The sequence below is a fragment of the Trachinotus anak genome, unplaced genomic scaffold (genome assembly GCF_046630095.1).
Source record: "Trachinotus anak isolate AG129_WGS33_773 ecotype Australia unplaced genomic scaffold, CSIRO_AGI_Tana_v1 ptg000005l, whole genome shotgun sequence".
Taxonomy (NCBI): Eukaryota; Metazoa; Chordata; class Actinopteri; order Carangiformes; family Carangidae; genus Trachinotus; species Trachinotus anak.
In genome coordinates this window covers 3,705,488-3,732,953 of record NW_027273856.1, presented here as the reverse complement: position 1 = coordinate 3,732,953, position 27,466 = coordinate 3,705,488, and the positions used below count along the sequence as shown (strand labels likewise).

The window sequence follows — 27,466 nt, the reverse complement described above, 5'->3', positions numbered from 1 at the left end:
ATATAGCCACAACAGGCAGCTATATCAGCAAAACATATAACAAAAAAAAAAACTCAAAACAAACTGTATATTACCTTCCCTGTAAGTGTGAACCAAAATGGTAGTTGCAGCCATAAGCTAAAAGATAATGAAATAACTTACTCCAGCGAGCTGATGGGTACTGCTAACTTTTCTGTGGGTTCATCCTTATGAGCTTTTCCTTTTACATAGTCATTTGACTCATTATTCATAAAGAATATTGATTAGCTTTAAATAAATACACAGTATGGTAATCGTTAGGCTTTAAAAAAAAATGAATTCATGACTATTGCTTTCATATCTTGTAGTATGACCAGGCTGTTTCAATAGATGAGAAATGTTTTCCAATGTGCTAAATCCTGGATTGCAATCATTGACAAAATTGTCAAAATGTCCTTGAAAAAATAACCAGCTAAATGGTTTAATTGCAGCTGGTTAGCTAGAGGAGGTGAGGAATAGGGGGATGCACCTTGCACAGGTTTATTTTATTGCTTCAAGGGAAGACAGCGGAGGTTAAAAGTAGAAGCTAGTCAAGAGAGCCTTGCAGGTCAAAATGACTGAGGAAGCACAGGGTGACAGAACATCCTGCTTCTCCAGAGGCTCCACCACCAAACACATGATGTAACTTGGTGTAAGAGTAGAGACTGGAGGAAGGATGGAAACAGCTGTGACAGAAACAGAATGCAGAGAGTGGTAATTAAAATATATTTTTTTGGTTGTATCTGTAAAAAAGAGAGAAAGAAAAATGGGTGTGTAAGCCCACTGAGCCAGCTGTCCCCCCTCACTCAACCACTTAGCTGATATTAAATTCAGGCATGATGACTTCATCCCTGAGGACTTAGCCACTCAGCAGTTATTACATCATCAGACTTGGAGAGGGGCCAGATGATTTCATCCCTGGGTGCTGGAGGTGAGGACGCACGCACAAGTCAATGCTCAGACTGTTGTATTTTAAAAGAGGCTTTTACCTCAAATAGGACAATCCTTTAAGTGATTTTCAGTGGAATGGAGCCATTAGATGTTACAGTACTTAAAATAACAAAATAAAACAGAGTTTGGCTTTAAAGCTTCAGTATGTAACTTTTTCATATTTTTTTTTAGTTGAAATATGTTTTAAAACATATTTTCATATTGGAGAGACACTGTCAAAGACTTTTGTGACCCACTTGTAATGTTTTGATATTTTGAGTTTTTGATTTCCAGAATTTGCATTTTGTAGCTTTAATTCATCAGCACTAAAAATGTTTCCAGTGCTAATAATGTACTGGTGAAGACACACACACACACTCACACACACACACACGCAATGTCATGTGTAGTCACGTGAAATAAAGACGGAAAAACAGTTTTCTTTTCTCAGAACTTGCCATATTTTATAGTAAGGTACATACATTTACATTTCAGCTGTCTTTGTGCTCACAGTAAGGGGGACAAAACACCTACAGTAAACATTATGTGGCTCACATCTCTTCAGAGCTAACATACGCATCCACACACTCACACAGTCGTATCAGCACAAGCACTCTCATATTGAAACACACACACACACACACACACACACACACACACATACAAATATGCATCCCATTACTGTCCCCAATGCACTCAGTCTGTTCCAGTCTTTTCTCAAACCACCTAATTTAGGCTTTGTTGTAATGATATATGAAATACCACTTATACTTACAAAACATGTTCAACAAATCAACCAGAAGAGTACAAAACAAAAAAGTAAATGAAAACAATCTACATAATTATGAAGAAAACATTGTCATTATAAAATAAACTTTAATAATCCACATTTTTTACAGCATTGTCAGATGTGGTTCATTCTGGTTTTCGTACGATGGACTAGGTTACTATTTATAGAAGGAAGAGCTGAAGAAAGAGACGAAGAAGAAGAAGAAGAAGAAGAAGAAGAAGAAGAAGAAGAAGAGGCAAAGGAAGAAAAGAAGAAGAGTAATAGCGACATTTAAGACATTCTGCACTGCACACGGTTACCGTGACAATTGGTTGTTGCCATGGAGATGACGTTGCATGTTACCAGGTGATTGATCAGTGACAGTCTTTGGGATCGTTTAAAGCTATGGGGTTCCTATTGTCATGCCCCGCCGTCCTCAGTGAACCCCAATAACTTCAAAGATAAGTGATTGAATGATTGATTGAATGATGACATCACTTCAAATGACCCTCCCCACAACATCACGGCCCCCCCCTCCCTGCCCTCCCATTTCCCACCCGCCCTCACTTAAAGTCCAATTGGTACTGGCTAGCAGGACATTTTTCCTGCCCATCCTCATTCCGCCCCTCTCATGGTTGGACCAGATAGGGCATGGACGTCAGAATCCACCAACACCCTGTCATTCTAATCCTCTGACATGGCGTGCCACTTGGCAATCTGGCGACGTGGGTGGTCGCAGATCTCCCTCCAGTGCTCGCCGGGAGTTCCTGCTGCCGATGTGCCCAGCACCAGGCGCCCGAGGATGGTGTTGGGGCTGCGTGAGTTGCCTGTGTCTGAGTCCATCAGGAGCAGCTCCACGCTGGTGTCCCTCAGGCCCTCGTCAGAGGGCAGATCAAAGACAAACAGCTCATTGAAGACTGGGTTGGGGGAGCACTTCTTCACGTGGGTCTTCTTCTTGCACACACGCTTCTTTCCATGGTACATGTTCACCTTGACGTATGGATCTAGAGAAGAAAAATGACAAGAACAGATGAAGAAAGTAAGAAGAAAAAGGTATAGTGAAGAGTCATCTCTGCAGTGGCTGTAGAGTGGCATATTATTTCTAAGCCAGATCAATACAGCGATCAATAGAGCGGAAATGATGGATGTTAGAAATGAGGACAAAAGAGGCTGGCTGTGTAAACACTTAGTGCTTGTGTGTGTGTATATGTGCGTGTGTGTGTGTGGGGGGCTGTCACTTAAGTGCTCTCTATCACATCCTGATCAGATTACTTGAGTGCAGTCGCGGTGTCATTATAACAACTATCACAGAATCCAAAGTAGTCTGGGCTGCGTGACAGGAAGAGTAAAAGGATTTCAGCCTCATCTGTTTATTGTTATGTGAAGGAAGTGTGTGCACACATGCATTTGTGTTGTTTCTGTAAGCAGTGAAGCCACGGGTAGCAATTTGAAAGGTTAAGCTACAAGTGTACGTACCTGTGGGCCCATTGTTTTCAGTCTTGGGCAGATGGCGAGCCTTGAGGACGACCACAGTCAGAGTGTTGGTGGTGGACTGGTAACACAGAGAGAGCAGTAACTCGCCTCGGCCTGAGGACTTCTGTGGAGAGACGGGGAGGGTTGAATGGGTAAGAGGTGGCGTGAGACAGAGTAGGAGTGAAAAAGACAAAACAAAAAGGTGATGACAGGACAGATGGCAGGTGTGAAAAGAGAGAGGAGACTTTCAGACACGTGTATCAGCTTCTAAACACATTTCAAGCAGCAGACCACACAATTCAAGATTGAAGACATTTATTACAGCTGTGACAGTGGAGCTGGTATTGTTCTAACATTGTGGCCTGTGTTTGTTATCATTGCAAACTGTGGTTAAGGGGTCAGTCACTCTACTGGGGGCGGTTTTGAGTACTTTGGCAGGTGTTTATATGTCTGTCTGTCTAAGATTCAGTCACAAAACTCAACAGATGTGTAGTTCAGATCAAAATGAAGGCTGAGTTTGAAGAAGATGGGTGTGGTCTGACCCATGAATACTGAGCACTGATGTAATAATGTAATAGTGACTACTCATGGATCGGAACATCAACATTTTGACGGGCGTCGCGGCTGGTGTCATCTAGTGGTCATCATGCACACATAATGAAATTACACTGTACACCCTCAGTTGATTTAATTAAAATATTAAAAGTACAGGGAGTTTTTAACAAGCCAAAACATGTTCATTTCTCACTTTCCACTCACTTGTCAATACATTGTTAATATATTGTTGCATCAGGCTAAAAGAAATTACCTCTCATTTATTTTATGTATTCTATATTTATTTATCTTTCCTTCATGACTGAACAAGTTTTAGTAGGCAAAGTTAGATATTAATAGAATCTATCTATCTATCTATCTATCTATCTATCTATCTATCTATCTATCTATCTATCTATCTATCTATCTATATGTGTGTATTTAAGTATTCAGTAACACCTGATGGGAGTGTGGCAATTGGTAAATCTATGTAATCATTAATAACTTATTAAGTAATGAGCTACTATCAACAATATTGTGATGAGAAATGCAGCTATATTGTAAATGGCGTCGGCTGTCAGCTAAATAATCACCACCTGCCTGGGTGGCGTGTTCTCATATCTTAACTAGCACGAACGTGTCATCGAGAAGCTCCCTAATCTGCTCTGCATTAGATCCTTCACTGTGTCACCGTTCCACAACACACATCCACGTCTGTGTCCGCACCCAAAACAGTTGACGCCTCAGATGCTGTGATCACACCTAACAGGATATCACGCCCCGGCTCATGGTTGCCTTGGCGATGAGAAGTAGCACACAGAAAACTTCTAGCCCTGACCTCATGTTCAGGTCTCTGAAAATACAGAATGCGAGTATGCTGCCAAAGTGTTCCTGTTTCACTCCCTTGGGGACACTGTGGATTTATTATAGCTGACAGGAATAAGTTCCTACACAAAAATATATTTCATTCTACTCTCACGGTTTAGTCTTCTTCCATGGTGAAAACAGGGCGATGGCTATGCTGCCTGCGACATGCTGTATTGATTCCATGAACGGCTAAGTGCTCACACACACACACACACACACACACACACTTGCACAAAGCAGTAGGGCAAAATCTATGCCACGCAGACAAAGAGGGCCACCACCCTGTTAGCAAAGAGGTGCTTCTAATCAGAACGAAGACCGTCAGTGTCTTATATTGAGAAAATTGAGCCAAAAATCATCTTAAAACATGCCTCTCTGCATTTCATTCGCATAACCACATGAAGATATTCAATAAAAGATGTATTACTGAATAATCAATTATGTCTATTCATTCATTTACTGTAAAAACACAGTTTTATTTGCTAGTGCCACTATATTCTCTTCAAATAAAGAAAACATCCTGCAAGTGCAGATTTTTCTTTGTACCTTTTCTCATCGAATCCAACAAAAGAATCCAAAAATAACCCACTGCAAACCACAGATTCTAAAACTAATTTTCTTTGATTGCACAAAAACAGGTTCAGACGGTACAGGCTCCTCCCTACAGCTGAGGTTTATGAGATTTGTCTCTCCTGGGAACCAAATGAGAAATGGAATTGAAAAAAGGGTTAGTCTCAGCGTAGGGGGAGCCAGCAGAGCATAGTTTAAGAAATATTGTCCTCTTGATGATAAAAATACAGAGGGAGCTCTGCAGAGAGGGAATGAACCTTTTATATCTCTCTGAGCATTTCCCAGCACTTTTCTGGAGTACGATATCACATCAGAGATCTTTACAGATACAACAGATATCTCACATTCCTCCTGGGAAGGTACAAATGTGCAGGTATATATCCGCTTCCACCTGGTAGACACAGCGCTTCCATTTTAACAGAGCTTTGCACAGAACAATATCAGCCCACAAATCTATAATTACATTGATATCATCTCACATTACACCTGCAAATGGACAAATGCTCATGTACAGCCAAACCATCTGGTAGAAATCTATTGAGCACTGCTATACGAGACCACAGACCTATGATAAGCGTGTAGATATCATCTTACACTCCACAAACACACAAAATGCAAACCTGCTGCCATAACCCAAGCTTAAACCAGTGCATTTACACTAAATATAGATATATGGTACATGTTGGGACTTCAGCTCACAGTGGTGCTGATGCCTCAGTACATTACACATTCCTCTAAAAGGAAAGATGTCCTACTGGAAATGAGCTACAGTATATTTGTGGTTCTCACAGTTGCTAGGAACAGCCAGTCAGGATGAGAAGCGTATTGACCACCAGCCCACAGATCCATAATGGTGTGGTGTGGATATCACTCTGTCTATTTGATGCACTACTAGGAGCGTACATGTCCGTGTGAGCCTATTTCCTTTCAAACTGACCCTCTGTGCATTACTTTTTTAATTCTCTGATGTTGTCTGGATATAAAAATGTTCACAATATTAAAAACAAAATAAATATAATTGAATGTATTGAATGATCTAAGCCTTGATTACTAAGTATTTCTGAAAGAAACATGTCATGTCATGCTGAATCTGGCTGTTGAATGGACTGATCACATATATTAATGACATATTTGTAGGATCTCAGAAAAATCAGCTGTTTGGGAGTATAGTTGTTTTTGTAAAAAGGATAATAAACTGAAGCAAAAACTCATGAAACAAATAAAAAGAAGCACCAAAGGCTTTTATGTATCCAAACCAAATCAAATCCAATCCAAATCCATAATGGTGCAACGGGTATTGTCTGAGGGATAGACCTCCTATCTGCTTTCTCAGTTGGCTTGATTTAACATTCATACTTTTCTAACCTAGCTAGAGACAGATACAATGAAAATAGATTCTTTTAGTGCATTTGCAAAACATACCAATTACATTCTAAATCAAAACTTTCATTCAAGATGTAGATTTTGTTGTTTGAAAGTATTATAAAATATTTCAATGTGGTTTGAAGAAATATATGATGCATTTACATTTAGATGAGAGAGACAAAGCTGTATGATTCATGATATTTAAGTAAAGTACTTTCAGAATGATTATGTACAGATTAATATTTTAATAATGGGAGTATTTCTGTGTTAGTTTTATATATTCCTCTAAGCTGCCCTGTTGCATTGCATTTAGGGACTAGTGATGCAGACACTGGTGGTACGGGAGAAATGATGAGTCATTGTTGGAACAATTTTATAATTTTAAGGTCAGTTTGAGTGTTATTCGAGTTGCGTTAGTTATGGCAGATTAGCTGCCGCAATCAGTTACCATTTATTGTGTATATAAATTTCATTCAACTCAAATGAAATCATTAAAAGATGACACTTGAAATGAGAGTGATTATAAAGTGAAGCTGAAGATGATTAAAACAGAAAACAAGAATTCAAAGGATTCAGATTTTACCTTGACATTCCTCTTGATGATCTCTCGGCTCATCAGGACACGCCCCTCTGACAAGTCAATCCCGGACAAGGGGACGAGGGTCTCCCCGATGACCTCGTCGCGGGAGAACCTGTCAAAGCTAAGCACCATGAAGTGAAGGGCCAACTCCGACACTCGGGCCAGCGGGATCCCGTAGAAGCTGAAGGTCTCGTCGAAGGCGGGGTCAAGAGTCTTCCTCAGGACTCTGGTCTTCACCCGGTGCTTTTTCTCTGGCAGCAGGGTCAACTTGATGTAAGGGTCAGAGGTCAGCGACTGTTCATCAGTTGGGGTCAGACCATGTGCTTCCTGAATCAAAAGGTCAAATCAATCAATCAGTCAAGACTGTAAACCATTTTTATTCAGACTGTAATGACACACACACGCACACACACCTTGATATGGACAATGAATGCCTTCCTCTCTGGCTGGTACTCCAGGGAGAAGTGGAGAGTCCCTAATCCACCCTCCCTCTCCTCTCTGTGGGGCTTGTCCACAGCTGGGGTGGGTGCCTGGCTGGAGAGGGTGCTAGATGGTGAAGGGAGGTCACGCCGGTCCATTACCCCAGGTTGGGTGAACCCTGCATGGGGAGATGGCAGCTCCAGGTCTGGGGAGCTCCGCACCTTCTGGTGGTGGTGGTGAAATGGTTTGGTGGTGAAGTTGCCATTCAGATCCCGTTTCTCCAGATCCAGATGCAGGGCCGGTCTGGAACCATTTGGACTTGATGCCTGTTTTCCAGTACCAGTCGGACTCATTGGCGACACAGTGTGGCAGTTTCCATTCACGTCAGTTTTACTGGTGTCATTTGCTGTTGTGGTGGCAGATGCAGCGAACTTCTTCTTGCCACTGAGGCTCTCTGGGTAGATGTCAACCCCTTTGAGCATGTGAACAAACTTGTAGGGAGGTGTCTTCTGGGATTTGGTGTTTTTGCGCTGGCAACAGATCCAAGCAAAGGCTGACACAGTGAAGACGAGGCCGAAGACACTCACCACAGCTACACCTACTGGCACTGCCACTGTGGAAGAGAGAGTGGAGGGACGGAGTGAGTGGGGGGCAAATCAAACCTCTAACTACACACCCCAACAAACACTGTGGGGCAAACAATAGTAAAACAATCACACATAAAACAATTGTTCAGGTTGCACAACCTCAACAGATTTTATTGTTGTACTGAGGCAACTGAGCCCATTTTGTGTTTCTGACTGACGCAGGCTGCAGTCTTGACTCAGAGGGAGATGAAAACAACAATCAATCTGTTCATCCCTGATGAAGACTCATCATTACTGTCTTCAAATTCCAAACATGGCCACAATTTCTCAACAGGAAGCTGCTGGTGTAATGAATGTAACGAGCTGCAGGGAAAACTGCGTAACGTCATTAGGTGACTGGCTGATTTGTTGATGGTGGGTTTGTAAAAACGGCTGAACACAGAAGCACATATGGAAGAAAAACAAATGTACTCCAATGTCATTATTTTTTCTCTTATCTGGTGTCATAACATTCATTTTGATAATGACAAGGATTATGAGGATCATCAGCATAATCAGTAAAGGATATGCAGGCCTGCAATATAAACAGCTTAGGGAAGATTGTTTGACTGACAAGAGGAAACATCAGGAACGATTCAGAGAATCAACATCATCTTATGTAACATAGTGAAATACATTCCTGTAGATTATTTTTGTGCAAAGCCTTGTATAGGTAGGGTGGTTCCTCCTGAGATCCCATCTGCATGTATGGCATAATAACCCCATGTTAACCCTAATGCAGCCCTTTTAATCATTTTCTTTTCAAAGGTAGTGGTACTTACAGGGACCTAATTCCTTTCAATGGTACTTTTGTCTCCTATAATATCACTGAAACAGTTCAATGAATACGTATTACAGGGAGATTTGGCACTGAATGCTTCAGTTCTTTGTTTCATGGGGATGAACTGTGACTCAACAACAATCATGCGGCCTTCTCGTGCACTCAGAGTTAATAGATCTATTTCAGTGGAGGAAATGCAGACCACTTCCTGCCGTTAAGAGGGCGACCCAGTGGAAAAGCACTCCGGTTAACACCCATGCAAAGAGAGGGATGGGGGTTGGAGTGGGTGGGTGGGTGTATTTCACATGCATTAGATCATGTGAAATATGATGAATATATATTGTTTATAATATATGTAAACAATATATATTTACTATTTATTTTCATACACTGACATAGCCTACGGGAATTTACAGTGATCTTATAACAGTTTGGCTTCATTGCTGCCATTTTTGATCATATAGGCCTGTTTGTAATTTGTATTTCCTTTGGTAATATTTTAGAGGTTATTGTAGGCTATTGTATAAGTGTATATTCTCTAAGCTTGTTTTTGTCTTATATTTGAAGGTGTAGAATCCATGTAAAATGTTTGTATGATCTTAAGCGACTCTCTCATTCAGACTCTTATCCATGGGGACAGTCGGCTCATGTCATTTTCAAATCAGAGCACATGTACAGAATGTTTTCTCCCTTTTCTTGTCATCAATATTTCACTCCAGCGTCCTGGGTGGGTTTCAAGGCAACAACAACAACAACAGACAGGTGGATGTGACAGCGGGAGGGCGGCGAGATGCTGGAGCCGGGAGGAATGAAAGGAAACAAACAGGTGCTTCCCAGGCTTCACCTGTGCTACAGTGACACCTTCTGAATTGCAACTAAATGTAATAAAATAATAAGTGAACTTATCAATATCAATAACGTAAAAATATGCCTTCACCTCCACCCTGCTAGTTAGGTTTTTTCTGATAATTAGCTGTCGCCGCAAAATGGAGGCTGGAAGTCTTACACATTGTGTTATTCAGTGACAGGTTCGGTCAACACATTGGACCAGATCCTCACTTTCTCCTGAGTATTAAAAATAAATAAATAAATAAATAAAAACCGCGCCGCCTCCACACCTGTGTCCCCTCAGACTGACGGAGCACTCACCGAGCTGCGCGCCGTCCTCCACCATCGGGGCCATGGTCGCTGTCCAAGGTGCTGAGACGGTCCGTCCGCTTCCACACCGAGCTCTCCTGGCGGCGAGGGTTCACTGTATCTCCGCAGTATCTCGCCTTGGACAGCGTTTAATAATGTAAAGCGTGTCGCGCGGCTTCAATAATGCAAACAGCAGCCTTGTTTTCCCAGAGAGAAGGAGGGCGGAGGGACGCTCTGCTCGCACCGCGCTGCCGCTGTTACTCTGTGATGCGTGAGTGTCTCAGAGGCGGCAACACCCCTGCTCCCCTCTCTCTCTCTCTCTCTCTCTCTCTCTCCGCTCCCTCTCTCCTTGTTGTCTGTGTCTCTCTCTCACACCCTCTGCTCACCAGCCTCACTTCCTCCCTCCCTCCCTCCCCTACCGGTAACGCTGAGCTCATCAGTGCTGACGCAGTAGTGACGGAGGCTGGCTGTGATATCAGGACCCCCGGTGAAGCAGGGCTGCCAATTCCGCTGATGGATTGTCTTAGTCCGTATCTCTGTCCTTCCGTGTGTGTGTGTGTGTGTGTGTGTGTGTGTGTGTGTACCTCCTTATTCGATAATACTGGTTATACCCTGGTCCTACCATTCATTAAAGTAAGTGGTAATTTGGCTGCTAGAGTGATATGCAGCGATGCCTTCCTCTGATATAGATTGGCAGTAAATACAATAACAAGTCAGTTAATGGGACCACTTCATTTAACAGTCTTCAATGTATACAGTACACTGTACACTTTATTGTATAGCTTGATTTACAGTTTACAATAAAACTTCCGAAATACTGAAGCACAGTATTTTGGACTCACAGATCAATGAGGCACAACCCCCTGCAGGTTATTAAAGTAGGCCTACTGACATCATGTGGATCACTGTAGCTTAAGTTGCACTGTTGAGTATGATTAATATTGTTTAGCCTACATGTGAATTCATATTTCAAAAATGTTACAAAAAACTTTTATAAAAGGCCTTTTTCACACATTGTCAATGATGATGTACTGTATGTGTGATTTGTTTGTAATTCATGGCACAGCTCTTGAACTCAAAAGACAAGCAGCTGACCAAAAAGAAAAGAGAAGATAAGAAAAGGAAAGAAAAGAAAAGAAAATATTTGTAATGGAGTTAGAATTTTTAGTTAGTGTGAGAGCAAACAGTTCTGTCATTTGTAAATCGTTTGTTGATGGTTCATTTTGCCCTGGAGTGTGTGAGTCTTTTAAAATTATATGTGTACTATGTTACCTTTGTAAAGTGTGATATAAATGTAATGCGTCTCACTGTCATTAATAGGTGAATGTTTTTATCTGTGCAGGTGATATTCCGCCCATTTTAACTCATGTTGCATTGTCTCTGACAAGTAATGAACACATAAACTACATTATTGAAAATGACAGGAGACACAAATGTTGTGAATTCCCAGCTGGTTTATCATTAAATTTAATCAAATACTGACCTCTGGTGGCCATAGTGAAAAATGTTTTTCCTGATGTAGTGGGTATGTGGGACATACCCTCTACATACAGTACTATCCCTGATATACTACCAGACGAAACTGCAGTTTATCAAATTACATATAATAATACAGTGAATTTTGGACCTTTCGGGCCCCTGAGAGTCTGAGGCCCTGGGACAGTTTCCTGGCTGTTAATCCAGCCTTCAGGGGTGATCTTTGTGCCAGAGGCTGCCCGTTTATCACATTCTCCATCCTGCCTTAGCCTCCCACTACCTTTCAGATTCATGTTGCACAGTGCAAAACACATTTTTGCACAGTGTTACTCTGGTTGGGTATGTTCCTGTAAAGTCAAACTGCCAAATACTGTCACTGTGGAAGTTAAAGTAATGAAGCAGTGTCAGGTGAACACAAAGCAATAACACCCTGGTGGGTGTAATGTTCACTCTACACTCCTCCATATATTACTTTTTTATTGTTAAATAGACGTTCGGGGAATCATGTCTGAGGAATTCAACTACTGCACACGACATTTAGCACATGTGGGCAATGAAACAAACATATACAAAATATAAAATATTGCTGTGTGATGCCTTCTTTCTTTGTAATCCTAAAATATCAAATCCAGAGTTGTAGTTGAAATATTTTCACTGTACACAGAAGGCTGGTGAGTTAGCTTCTCTGTTGCTTCCAGCAAAGGATAATTTGCTCATTTATTTTGTTGGTATTTGGTGAATTGAAATCATCAGATAAGTTGAGGCTGTGAGAGTTAAGATACTCTCACACTGCACGAGATCTCGTGCTGGAGTTTGTTTGGTGTTTCATGTCACCATATGAACAGATTTCTTGTAAAGAGGAACAATCAAGTTTTATGTCTGTGAAAGTGAAAGTGAAGCAATAAAATCTATGGACACAACAAACATGAGAACACACGCACAGACACACACGGGTGAGTTGGGACATGGGAGTGGTACAATACAGATGATATAAAGCATTTTGTGGAGTGTCACCTCATCATTTTTTCATGAATCGTGTGTACACCTGTTTCCCTTCCCTCACTTCCCTCCACTTAGCAGGTAAGATCAGTAACACCAAACAAGAGGTTGGTTTATGTTGTCTACATTTAAATATTATGTTACAGTAAACTACAGTAAAAGTGAAAGTACTGAGGCATTGTCATGTGAATAACCGGTTTTGCATTTAACCAAATTCTGGGAAACGATCATCACATCATGCTGACAGATAGACAGACAGATAACCAACTGTGCCACCTCCCCCTGCACCTTGTTCAATGGGGGAGGTGACACCAGGAGTATATAAAGCTTTTTGTTGTGTGTCCTCTCATTTATTTAAGTCATCACCTGTACAGGAGCTCACCTTCCAGTAGCAGGTAAGATGAGCAACATTTTAATATGAGAAAGTTTTATTTCTAGCAGCCATTAATATTGATTCAACATTTCCACTGCAGTTTAAGAACTTCCTATTAAATTCTTCATTTATACTTAATGCTTTATTCTTTCCTCTGTATATACTGTATCTCTTTTCACTGTTGTTTGAATTAAAACAGTGATGGCAGCAGCAGCAGCCTTTTCCAGCAGCAGAGGTGTCACAACAACCAAAGGCCTGTTCCTCATCTTCTCTCTGCTGTGTCTGGTTTGCTTTGCCAGTTCATTGATGGACAAGAATCAACTGGTAAATTGATTATTTCTTAATCTGCATTTCCTATGTTCTTATTTTTATTCACATAGCATTACAAGATTTCTAAGTCTTTACGCTTGACATTCTCATGGTTTTTCATCTGCAGTCATTACAGTATGAACCGTATTGAAGCTGCTGTCATGCTCACATTTCCCCAAAGTAACTGTATGTTGACTCTCATGTGGATCTGCAGGAAAAGTTGAAGGAAATGCGCCAAAAAATACAAGAAGAAAGAGACCTACTGAAGGTGAGTCAGACAATCACAATCTAACAAATAACAAAATGAGTTTGTGTCATGAAGCTGTTTTATTTTTCCCCATTAGGCAATGGACAAGTCAGAAATGGTCAGTGCTTCAATGCGCACAAGTGTACTTTTAAGCACAATTGACCAAATGACAGCTTCACTTCACTTCCAACCAATGGACATAAATCTGAAGGACTGCAAGTCTATGTTGGAGAAAACCCAACGCTTCTTAGACAGGAAATATGAGAACCTAGACACAAAAATAAAGGACAGTGAAGAGGAATTGCGAATAATTGACAAATTAATCAAATTCCTTGAGGAAAATCAAGCTAAACTGTAACTTCCAGGTCCATTAGTACCTGTATGGTGCAACTTAATTTTAGTGTTTCTATGATCTGGCCTTGAAATCATGAATGTCTTTTAAGTGTTTGACATTAAACAGGATGTTGGAGAAGGACTTCTTATTGGCAGAAAAATGAAATGCTGTGAAACACCTACAACTTTTATTAAATACATGTACAACGGTTGATGTGCTACCATTACACTTTGAGAGGTGGAAACCATTTTAATGCAAAATAAACCAAAATAAACACCTTTAACTTCTGTTATTTCTAGTCAGCAAAAATATTTAGGTGGGAAAATAGGTTAAATTATGTTTTTCTTTTATCGTTTGGTTCATTTTCACAGTTTTCTTGCAATAGCATAAACTATGATACAGATTGTAACCTACATTCTTACATGTATTACCTTTTTATTGTTATGATATACTATAGAAAAATGGGAAGAGATGCAAACTATAAGCTGCTAATAACTGATATGTCGACAAGCAAAATAAACTGAATATAAGGGAACAATTATTGTCTGATCTATTCTTCTCTTCTCTTCTTTATTTGTAATCCAAAAGACACATTTTAATACAAGCATTTTCTCTGTAGAGACAATTACAAGGTTGGTAAGTAAACTAACAAAGACTTGTGCTGCCAGATTCAAACCAAAAAAGCATATCAGGAAAACAAAAAAAACTGAAGGGCTTCTGGTCTCCACCACAACCACAGGTGCTTGTAGAGGGGAAAAGATAAACTGTGTCTGTGGTTAAAGGAGGATGTACACACAGTGGGGATCAAAAGTCATCACAGTGTGATCTGGATAATCAAACCAGGTTAAATATTTTTAAACGTTAACAGGTGGGAACAAAGTACAAGCAATTTGGATTAATTTTTTGCCTCTCATTTTAATACCACCTGTCAATTTTAAACACAGGTTCTAGTGGTAGCTGGTGTAGTTGTAATGTTATACAGGAAAGAATAATTTTAACTTCAAAAGCAGATCAACCACCAACATTATCTCAAATCAAATGATTTGAATGCAAACAAACTGTGCTCTGGTGTTCAGGCTTTGTCCTGTGTGAACAGAACGCCTATTTAACATACAGTTACATTTCTTCATGAAGCAGCGCCTTCCTCTTATTTGACATAAAATTTGAGAGATTGATTTGAGAGAGATTAGAGTGTGTTGGCACCCCTGAATAATGTTCAGCAAAAATGATCCTACTAGATTTCAGAATTGGAGTACAATGATACATTCATCATTTTTTCAAAGGCATACGAACCAAAAGAACTGTTATTGGGAATCATGAGAAAATTGTAGAGACACAGAGCCAAAGATACTCTACAGCTTTCTTCAGATGTGGCTGAGAAGTTCAGCCCTGTTTTCCTGGACAACAAAGGCGCCAATGGGTGGATCATCTGTGGTCCCAAGATTCATTGTGTATTGGTAATGAAAATAATAAGGCAGCAAGAGACACTTTGTGACGCAACAGAATGGGCAGGCATGGCTGGTGACATCGTCTCTTTTCACTTTGGCCTTCCTGATAATATGTCGTTATCTCGGAATAAAAAAAAAGTTTTTTCCTGGTAATATGTCGAACTATGCAGAGCAGTTTGTAATGGGTGTAATGCAGTCTGAAGCCTTTGTACCTCCCTTGCAGGGAGCTTGTGTATAAATGACAATGGCATCAGCACAGAGGTGGAATTTTGCTTTAATGTCCTTATCCAAGTTATTTATATAAATAGAAAATAAAATAGACCCCAAAATGGAACCCTGGGGACACCTCTGGGTATCTCAGGAAAATCTGAAAGTAGTATCTGACCCATTTAACAGCTTTCTGAATTTCCCTATGGGATTAATAAAGTATTTTATATATCTGTTATCTATCTATTTTAGGACTGAAGCAACATTCCTATGTTTGTTCAGCAGTAATTCATGATTCAGTGAATCACATGTCCGAGAGCCACAAATAAGTGTAATGGTGTTTTCTGTCAATCAATCATTGAAATCACCTAATACAACCATATCAGCAGTAACTGTACTGTAGCCACTCCTAAAACCAGACTGAAAGTCAATTAAAATGTTATTATCATAGTTTTAACTCCATGTTTACCTGGTTTAAAGGATCTTGGCCAAGAGTGAGAGTTTGGAAGTCAGATGCTGATTGTTCAGCTCTCAGGGTTTCCACCTTTTTGTAAAGGGGGAGCATAGGCAGTCTTCCAAATTATAGGTATAGAGTTGGACTGAAGACTCAAGTCAAAGACATGAATAATAGGCTCAGTAATAACATCTCCCTGCACCTTTTTGAGATAAGGATCCAGATTGTCTGGACCTGGAGACTTTTTGTGAGCACAAATAAAATATTCATATCTGTAGTTTATTGTATTCTACAGTGTTGTACAGTATGTATGACATACTGTATTTTTTGTATAGTTCATTTCTTGTAAATAGAAACTGCCAAATACGACCTGTGAAAATGAAACTAAGCAGTAGAGACAAGTTAAAAACCACCTCCCATGTGAACACAATCACATACGACAAAAACACACAGTGACAGATACACACCCACAGGTAAGTTGTACATTGGGGGAGGAGACACCAGGAGTATAAAGCTTTTTGTGGCGTGTCATTTCATCATATTGTCATTCAGCACCTGTGCAGCAGCTGATCTTCCATTTACAGCACAGGTAAGATCAGAAACGGTTACACACTGTTAGATGGTTTTTTACTGTAGCCCTTTAAGTAGTACAATTTATATTTAAAAAATTGAATTGTAAGTTGGGTTGGTTTCAGTTTCAATTCTTCATTGATCCTTTAAGTTGTATAATTTCCATTTAGAGCAGTGATGGCGGCAGCAGCAGCCTTTTCCAGCAGCAGAGCAGTGGCTGGTGTCACAACAACCAAAGGCCTGTTCCTCATCTTCTCTCTGCTGTGTCTGGTTTGCCTCGCCAGTTCACTGGACAAGAACGAACTGGTAAATTATTACTGTTAAATTGTTATCTTTTAACTTTTTGCTGTAGAAAATAATTTCATGTTTAAGTTAACCTTTTTTTGAATCATTAATTAATAATTACTCAAATCAAATTTAAATAATTTAATTATTTATATAACAACTTTTACAACCTATTCAAGCCATCACAAACTGATTTTTGTGTTTAACTTTTCTTGTTTTTTCTTTTTTTCATTTGCCCCAAATACAAATATATGTTCAAATTCACTCTGAAATCCAAGAAAAAGCTGAGAAAAGACCTTGAAAAACTACAACAAATAACAAAGAGAAGGACGGTGAGTGAGTCAGTCAGAGTATCTTTAGTAATGATATACACTTTACTCATTCAGAATTTCTGCAGTGTACACAGCTTTATGTATCAGTGGAGTAAATATAACTTGTGTTTAAGTATGTAATGGATGAGTGCTTTAATTTGCTCCTACAGGCAGACCACATGCTAGATAGCGCCTTCGTGCCAGAGATCCTGGGTGATGTTTTGGGCTTAATGGATTCTCTAACTGTACTTATCAAGAAAACAATACCTGGCTTTCCACCACTGGCGGAATTGATGGAGGACACAAAGTCATTTCTGGAGGAAAGCATACCTTACCTGGTTAAGGAGAATGAGAAGAAGACGGCAGACATTGAGGGCCACAAACAGAACTTAAAATCTCTGGAGAAGCTGCTAACAGACCTTACTAATCGTGATGAACTCTAACAGTTTCCATGACAGTTAGTGTTGCTGCCTTTGGTATCATATCTACTGTAAAGGCTCCTCTTTCTTACTGTGCTGCTTCAGTTTGAGATTTCCATTAAATGGCCTTAAAACCATAATGTGCTTACCAAAGTAAACACTATTAACCATTTTAATTAGTTTGCTTGAAGACTGGGACAAAGGAAACAATTGATATAGGGTTTTTCTTTAATAGGTTGCTGTTTCTTTGCCATTACAGAAACTTTAATGCCTGTGTAAATTACTGGGACATTGTTACACAACACACTACTGGAGATTGACTAAGATAATAATGTATATCTAATAAATAAAGAAATTAAACTAACAAATGGTTTCCAGTGAGTGAGTCTGTCAGGTAAATGAAAGACAACAACTGTGGCTATCAATGGGCTGGTGCAGACTTCAGTGGTTCTTGCTGTGTTTTATTCTTTGCAGAACAGCAATTAATTCCACACCTTACAGAATGCTGCACATTTATGAACCATTCAGCTGATCAAAAAAATTCAACACATGGGAAATACTTCTTTCTTTCTTTTCCTGCCGTCCTGAAATATAAAGTCCAGACCTCTACCAGTAGTATGTTCTCTAGAGACTATGCTGATGAGGCTCAGCTGTTAAGGGTATCTTTACTTGTGCTACTTCTGGTGTTAGATTAAAATCAAATATGAATATTTTAGAAAAGCACCAGAACTATCCAGTGATCAGGACCAAGAGTGGGGGGCTTCTGTAAATCTTAGCCTGCTTAATGATCGCAAAAATGAATATACGGCGAGAATGAGTTACTGCTAACACAAGCAAATAACACAAATAATCTTTTGTGTCTCTATTGAACAAACCCATTAAACATTCATGGTGCTTGGATTTAACAACTAGTCGAACCTCCTTAGGCAGCAATGACCTCAATCAAGTTCTTCAGATGTTCATGAGGAATACTGGACCATTTTTCCACCAGAGTTGCTTTGTCTTGGCCATATTCTCAGGATGATTTACTTTGATGTTCAGGGTCATTGCCATGCAGCGTCACCCAGCTTCTACTGAGGAGACAGCTGCCCTGACATTATCCTGTAAGAGACCTTGATAAACTTGGGAATTAACTTCCTCAATGACAACAAGCTGCCCAGACCCAGAGGCAGGAAACCCCCAAATCATGATGCTCCCTCCATCATACTTCAACTTTGGAATGATCTTCATGTTGGTGTAAAGTGCCTCTTTACACCACACATAGTGCTGCATGTTCTTTCCAAACAATTTGTCCTTAGTTTCAAGTCCATAAAACCTTTCCCCAGTAGCGTTGTGGAGTGTCAAGCTGCTCTTTGGCAAACTTCAGACATGTGTGATGTTTTATTTGGAGAGAAGCTGCTCCCTCCATACTGTCCTGCCCTGGACGCCATACTACAACCACGCACAATGATTTGCATATAGTAGATTCATGAACAGAGATGTTAACCAGGTCTGATGATTCCTAAACCTTTAGCTCTCACTCTGGGCTTCTTTTTCACCACACTGAACACCTGCGTTGTGCCTTTGGAGGGACCTTAGCTGGGCTCCCTCTTCTAGGGAGAACAGGCGCAGAACTAAATCATCTCCTTTTATCAGATCAGCCTGTGGCCTGATGCAGATCTAAACACTTTGAAATTACTCTGTGAACTATTCCAGATTTATGCAAATCAGCAGTGTGTTGAGTGTTGTTTATAAGTCAAAATAGCTCCAACCCAAACCTCCAATCTTGTTACACTGACCTGACTCCATGTTTGTTCATGTCATTAATGGAGGGGCTCACATACATTTTTACAACCTACACTGTGAATATTTTAATGATGTATTCAGTATGGACAAGAACAATACAATGATTCGTGTGTTATTAGTTAAAATATATTGTGTTGTCTAAAGACAAATGTTTACCAACATGAAGGTCAGTCATTTGGGACAAATGTTGATTCGGGCTCAAGGATGAACTGGTTAGACTTTGGTGGTCAAAGGTCAAAGGTCAAGATCAGTGTTCACACTTTTTAGCCACAAAACAGGACTTCACACAGCAATTAGGATAAAATTTCACACAAATGGTTAATATTTTATATGATTCTGGATAAACAACATGTAATCTGAAACTAGTCTGAGTGGCAGAGGCAGTAAATTGTGAGGCAGTAATTCTAGTTTTTATTGGTATATAGACGATTGGGGAATCACGTCTGAACTTCTGAACTTGTAATAAACGATGGAATTCAACTATTGTACATAACATTTATGAAACTTTGGAGATGAAACAAACATATACAAACATGCCTTCTTTCTTTGTAAATCTAAAATATCAGGTCCAGAGTTATAGCTGAAATATATATTGTGTTTCCTCATAATAACTCATCTGAAGACTTATCTGAGTTAGCTTCTTTTATTTTTTTGGTGATTGGTTCATTGAAATTGGACTTTGGAGTTTGTTCCCTCCACTTAGCAGGTAAGATCAGTAACACCAAACAAGAGGTTGGTTTATGTTTTCTACATTTAAACATTATGTTACAGTAAATTACAGTAAAAGTGAAAGTACTGAGGCATTGTCATGTGAATAACCGGTTCTGCATTTAACCAAATTCTGGGAAACGATCATCACATCATGCTGACAGATAGACAGACAGATAACCAACTGTGCCACCTCCCCCTGCACCTTGTTCAATGGGGGAGGTGACACCAGGAGTATATAAAGCTTTTTGTTGTGTGTCCTCTCATTTATTTAAGTCATCACCTGTACAGGAGCTCACCTTCCAGTAGCAGGTAAGATGAGCAACATTTTAATATGTGAAAGTTTTTTTTTGGCAGCCATCAATATTACATCATCGATTAACACATTTAAAAAGTTCAGCTGCAGTTTAAGAACTTCCTATTAAATTCTTCATTTATACTTAATGCTTTATTCTTCTCTCTCAAGCTCAAATACTGTTTCAATTACAACTGTAGACCTATAATATTATCGTTTATAAATAAAACATTTGAATCGAAGGTTAATTGTAGTTTCTATAATTTCCATTTAGAGCAGTGATGGCAGCAGCAGCAGCCTTTTCCAGCAGCAGAGCAGTGGCTGGTGTCACAACAACCAAAGGCCTGTTCCTCATCTTCTCTCTGCTGTGTCTGGTTTGCCTCGCCAGTTCATGGGTGGACAAGGACCAACTGGTAAATATATTATTTTTTTAACCTTTTTTTTTCTACACAAAACAATTTCATGTTTAAATCTACAGCTGTCATGACACAAAAATTTACTGTAGAATTTATTTATTTTTTAATTCTTATATTAAAACATAGGTTCACAAATTATTATAACTATGTACTGCTCACATGTCCCAAACTGTCACTGTGTGTTGACTCTCACTGTGGATCTGCAGGAAATGATTAAGGAAATGCAAAAAGAATCAAACAGACTGAGGGTGAGTCAGTCAGTTTAAATGTTCACAACAAATTGAATTGGAGTAACTTTGATGAAGAGAACACTTCATAAGTGACTTTATGTGTTGCAGTGGAAATAACACAGTGTTACAACATAACAAACTGTCATGAAGCTGTTTTATTTTTCCCCTTTAGGAAGACTTCAAGTCAAAGAACAGCTTACCAGACCTCATGAGTTCAATGCAACAAATTAAAGCATTGGCGAAGAAATACATGAAAGCATTTTTTCCAGACTTTCCCCCGTTGGACAAGTACCTAAAGAATCTTGACAAGTTCATGGAGAAAACCAAGGCCTACTATGAGAGCAGAGCATGAGGACAGTGAAAGGAAACTGGCGAGAAAAAAATGAAGATGGACAAGTAAATTTATGTTTCTGTTTTCTCCTGGTGGTTTATTTTCACACTTTTCTTGCATTTGCAGAAACTGTAATGGAAATTATAACAGTCAACCTATATTCTTACATGTATGGCTTTTTATTGTTATTACTATAATATTGGGAATAGATGGTGGAGCTGTTAAGAAATTATGAAATTCAACTATTGCAAATAAACTTCAGCATATGTGGACAACCAAAATAATTTGAATGTATGGGAACCATTGCTGTCTCATGTCCTCTTTTTGTGTAATTCTAAGGTTGAATTCTTATACAGGCACTTTTTCAGTAGACAACACAGGTTGGTGTGAAGACCATCTTTACTCATGCTGCTAAATTAATATCAGAGAAGGACATTGGGAAGAAGAATACAAAGAGGAGCGCTTCTGGTCTCTTCCACAATCACTGGTGCTGTTAGAGTGGAAAAGATCTTTTTTTTTCTATAGTTAGAGGATATGTGCATACACTGTGGCCCTTGTACACTGAGCTAAAGGGCTGGCACACTCATTTATTTGCTATATTTTGTTGTAACAATATTTAGTTGTGCTTAAAGTGATAGTTTGGGTTATTTGACGTGGGGTTGTGTGAGGTATTCATGCATAGTCAGTGTGTTACCTGCAGTAGATTGAGGTCAGCATGAAGCCAGTTAGAAGAGGCAGCAGGGAGCACCGGCACACCAACAGAGTGATGTGCTGCTGTGCATGGGGTCAGAAGAAAACTAGCGTTTTAGACACTTTTAAAAGTCGCTCACCACAAGACTTCAATATCTGTTGAAATGGACTTTAAATTCACTTTATTTTCAAAACAAAGTCAAGTCAAAACAAAGTGAAGTTTAGCTCTTTCTGATTCACTCAGAATACGGTAGTTCAAGGTTGAGAAAATGTAGAGCCAAAGGGAAACTAAAGTGCTGAAAATATTCTAAATGAAGTATAGATTTGAACAGATATTGGATTGTTTTGGTGGGTGACTTTTAAAACGTGTTTTTTTTTCTGCTGGCCCCTGCAGCAGCACATCTCTCAGCTTCTGTGCCGGTGCTCCCGACTGCTTCTCTAAACTGGCAGTGCGCTGATCTGAATCTACTGCAGGTAACACACCGACTATGCATGACTACCTCACACAAATAACCCGAATCAACCAAGTATAACTAAATATTGTTACAAGAAAATATAGTGTAGGAAATAATGTGTGCTAGCCCTTTAGCTTGGTATACAGGTAACACCTCTGTGACTATAATAATAAAGTGGAGTCACTGCCACACTCGGCTGCCAGATGAGGCCTGGATTACCAGTGTGAATATGGTAGTTGCCTTCAGCTGCCCTCTCCCTCAGTATAGTATCTATTGCATTAGAGATGCGAATAGCTATTGTTTTGTTTTGATACACAGTGTAATATTAATATCTTCAAATGTCTTTGTTTGGAACAGATTCTCATGTTTGAATTGTGTGCAGATTGATCTTAGACACTGATTTTCATTTAGTTTAGACTTTGAGTTACAAGAGAGCAGGTTGTCTGAGGAAGCTCAACAGCTCTTGGGACCAACACATTATATTATCAGTTTCTGTGTCTCCTGCACATTTTGTCTAACATCTTTCTCTTCTACCTAATGCCCTCTTTCCCTGTCCAGTGTTGTAGCTGAAGTATGGTCACAAAGTTTTTGCAAAGATAAAATATTTATATTTTCTGTCACCTTAGTCCCTGGCTGTCAGCCGACATAGTGGAAAAACCAAATGTATCATGTTGATAACTGATGACATCATTTGCTGTTCGTCTCAGTATCACAGATTTGCATAAATACATCAGAATAAAGCAGGTGTCCAAAATATTTTTTTAATTCATTTTTCTACAAAGCCCCCAGAAATGTCAGTTTCATGTCTTGACTGTAATCTACAGTGTTGTACATATGACATATTGTATTTTGTTACAGGTTTGTACAGTTCATTTCCTGTGAAGTGAAACTGACAAATACGATGTCTGTGAAAATGAAACTTAAGAAACCGTCTGAAGTAGTACAAAGGTAAAGAGGTACAAAGAGGTGCAGATGAGGATGGTGAAATACTTTAACAAACCACGGCAAACACACAGTTACAGAGCCACACCCATACGCTGACTGTCACACACAGATAAGTTGTGCAATTGGGGAGGTGTTAAGGGGGTATATAAAGCTTTTTGTGGTGTGTCAGCTCATCATATTGTCATTCATCACCTGTGCAGCATCTCTTTTCCATTTATCACAGATAAGGTAAGAATTTATTACATACTGTGAGATGATTTATACTATTAGAATTTATAGTTAAAAATACGTTTCAGTATTTAATTTTGAATTCTTCATTGATCCTTTAAGTTGTATAATTTCCATTTAGAGCAGTGATGGCAGCAGCAGCAGCCTTTTCCAGCAGCAGAGCAGTGGCTGGTGTCACAACAACCAAAGGCCTGTTCCTCATCTTCTCTCTGCTGTGTCTGGTTTGCTTCACAAGTTCGTTGATGGACAAGAACCAACTGGTAAATCAAGTGTTGCTTAACCTGTTTGCTATAGAAAATAATTTCATGTTCAGCTCATGACAAGAAAATGTACAATTGAAGTGTTCTTAATTGTTTTATTCACATAGGTTCACGAGTGTCATGACTTATCACATGTACTGTTGATGATTTCCTATTTATTCATCTGCAGTTGTTACAATATGAACTGTGTTAAAGCTGCTGTCATGATCACATGTCCCCAACTGTCACTGTGTGTTGACTCTCACTGTGGATCTGCAGGAAGAGCTCAAGGAAAAACTTGAGAAAGGACGAAAAGAAACAGACAGACTGAAGGTGAGTCAGTCAGTTTAAATGTTACTGACATGTTCACAACAAAGTGAGCTGAAGTAACCTTCATGAAGTGATACCTGAGATGAGATGAGATGAGATGAGAGAACTGTGATTTGTTGATAAGAGACTTTATGTGTTGCAGTGGAAATAACACAATGTTACAACATAACAAAGTGAGTTTGTGTTATAAAGTTGTTTTATTTTTCATCATTAGGAAAACTTGAAGACAGAAATGGCCACCAGTTCAGAGCTCATCAATGAATCTATCACCTTACTGGACCAAATGATTGCAGTTTGGAAGAAAACAGGATCAGATGACTTCCCCCTGTTGGAAACATATCTGGAAAAGGTCAAAAGCTTCATGGAGAAAACCAAGGCCTCCATAGACAGTAAAAATGGGGAACTAGGTGCCAAAATTGGGGAAACTGAAAATGAACTGGACAAAATGAATAAATTAATCAAATTTCTTGAGGAGAATCAAGCTGAGCTGTAACTTCCAGATCAGTTGGTGTCTGTATTGTGCAGCTTCATTTTAATGTTTCTATGATCTGGCCTTGAAATCATGAATGTCTTTTAATTGTTTGATATAAAGTAGGAGGTTAGAGAAGGACTTAGTGTTGACAGAGATATAAAATGCTCTGATATACCTGCAACATTTAATAAATACATGTACAACACTTCATGTGCCACCATTACACTTTGACAAGTGGAGACAATGTTTATGCAAAATGAGAAAATAAACAGATTTAACTTCAGACATTTCTAGTCAGCTCAAATATCAAAGTGGACAAATAGGTCAGATTATGATTTTGTTTTCTCCTGTCGGTTTATTTTCACACTTTTCTTGCATTAGCAGAAACTGTAATGTCAATGTTCAATCTACATTTATGTATGGCTTTTTTTTTATTAAGATATTTTATGGGATATTGGGAATAGATGCCTGAACTGTTAACAAATGATGAAATGAACTATTGCAAATAAAATTCAGCTTATGTGGGCAACCAAAATAAAGTGAATATATGGGAGGCATTGTTGTCTGATGTCTTCTTTATGAGTCCAATTCTAATAGAAACATTTGTTCTGTAGAGACAATACCAGACAGTACATGCTTTCAATAAGCCTTCACAGTCTTTACATCTTTGCAGAATTACAAAGATCTGTCTTTGTGCAGGTTGAGTTGTTGAATTGTACTCAAAGCTCATAATGAGTTGAACCTTGTACTAAATTGTTGTCTGTGAAAGTGAAGAGATGGTATCAGATGATATATAAACAACAGAACAGAGGCAAAACACCAAAACACACACGCACACACACACACACACCCACACACACACATACACACACACACACACACACACACAGGTGAAGTTGTGACACGGGAGAGTAGCACCAGGAGCATCTAAAAGCATTTTGTGGACAGTCAACTATTTCACAGCCAGAGCTGTGACACACACATTTGTCTTATCTGCACTTGTCAGAATATGAACTGTGTCAAAGCTGCTGTCTCACATGTCCCCAACTGTCACTGTGTGTTGACTCTCACTGTGGATCTGCAGGAGAAACTTAAGGAAATCTGTCAGGAAGTGCAAAAACAAGCAGACAGACTGAAGGTGAGTCAGTCAGTTGTTACTGACACGTTCACAACAAACTGACTTGGAGTCACTTTAATGATGGAGCAAACTGACTTTATGTCATGAAGCTGTTTTATTTCTCCCCATTAGGCAACGTACAAGACAGAAATGGGCACCGTTTCAGAGCTCCTGAGAGAATATGTGAGCTTAATGGACCAAATGGTAGCAATTACACAGAAGAGCCTGAGAGCATCACATGCTGACTTTCTTCCAAGCAACACATACCTGGAGAACATCAAGCACTTCGTGGAGAAAATGAAGGCCTACATAAACAGGAAAGATAAGGAGCTTGGTGCAAAAACGGGGGACAGTGAAGAGGAAGAGGGAACAATGAATAAATTAATCAAATTCCTTGAGGAGAATCAAGCTGAATTGTAACTTCCAGGTCGGTCGGCGTCTGTATTGTACGGCTTCATTTTAATGTTTCTATGATCTGGCCTTGAAATCATGAGCCAGTTCAAATGTACTCTGAGTAAACATGGCTGCCTTACATTTCTTAAAGGAGGAAGGGGAGGGGTGAAAACTGTTGTACAGTGATTCTATGACAAAACTATTACTGAACATCTTTCACCTGAAACACCAGGTGTAGTTTACTGTCATCTACAGTGTTGTACAGTTTGTATGACATATAGTATTTTGTTACAGGTCTGTACACTTAATTTCCTGTAAAGTGAAACTGCCCAATAACCGTTTCAGTGAAAATGAAACTTAAGAAAGGGTCTGAAGTAGCAGAGATAAAAAAAAGCAGTGGAGACGAGGTAAAGATACAGATCCACACCCATGCACAGGTATGTTGTGCAATGGGGCAGGTGACACCAGGAGTTTCTTCAAAGTGCTTTGAATTCCTTTTAATTGTTTAAAATAAAACTGGATGTTAGTGAAGGACTTAGTATTGACGTGAAATGTTTTGATGTACCTACATGTACCACACTCGATGTGCTGACATTACACTCCGAGAAGTGGAAGCAGTGCTTATGTAAAATATGGTAGAATATTAGGAATCAATGCCTGACCTGTTAAGAAGTGATGAACTACTGCAAATAAAATTCAGCATATGTAGAAAACCAAATAAACTGAATATATGGGAACTATTGTCGTGCGATGCCTTCTGTATTTGAATCCTAAAATTGAATTCCAATAAAAACATTTTCTGTGTAGAAACAACACCAGGTTGGTGAGTTAAGTAACAAAGCCTGTTTACTTGTGCTGCCAAATTCAAGTCAGAGGACGACATTAGGAAGAAGAAGCAAACAGGAGCACATCTGGTTGGATCAATATGATACACTGTGGAGCTTCTCCTATGACTTTTCTATTTCTATGAATCCTGAAGTTTTTGCATCGATTAAATTTCAATATTTATATTTTCTGTCACCTTAGTCGCCAACTGTCAGCCGCCATAGTGACAAAACCAAATATATCATGTTGATAACTGATGACATCATTTGCAAATGCATCAGAATAAAGCAGGTGTCCAAAGCAAATTTTTCTACAAAGTCCCCATTAATGTCAGTGTCATATCTAGACTGTAATCTACAGTGTTGTACATTTGACATATAGTATTTTGTTACAGGTTTGTACAGTTCATTTCCTGTAAAGTGAAATTGCCCAATATGACATCTGTTAGAATGAAACTTAAGAAACCATCTGAAGTATTAGAGGGACAAAGATGTGCAGATGATGATGGTGAGAGACATTCACAAAT

General features: G+C 39.3%; 1 protein-coding gene and 1 long non-coding RNA gene across 2 annotated transcripts; one reads left to right on the top strand and one right to left on the bottom strand.

Moving 5' to 3' along the window:
- Nucleotides 1–1,364: 1,364 nt before the first annotated feature.
- syt4 (synaptotagmin IV) lies at nt 1,365–10,328 on the bottom strand. The gene is made up of 5 exons (XM_071477840.1): nt 10,062–10,328; nt 7,499–8,118; nt 7,089–7,412; nt 3,173–3,293; nt 1,365–2,700 (listed from the first exon to the last, which is right to left on the bottom strand). The coding sequence occupies exons 1-5, from the start codon at nt 10,093–10,095 to the stop codon at nt 2,381–2,383; spliced, it is 1,419 nt and encodes a 472-aa protein (XP_071333941.1). The 5' UTR covers nt 10,096–10,328; the 3' UTR covers nt 1,365–2,380.
- A 2,438-nt stretch (nt 10,329–12,766) lies between these two features.
- On the top strand, nt 12,767–14,325 carry LOC139621376 (uncharacterized). The gene is made up of 4 exons (XR_011690986.1): nt 12,767–12,919; nt 13,097–13,221; nt 13,421–13,474; nt 13,551–14,325. It is a non-coding gene; the product is annotated as an uncharacterized lncRNA (long non-coding RNA).
- The last annotated feature ends 13,141 nt before the right edge of the window (nt 14,326–27,466 follow it).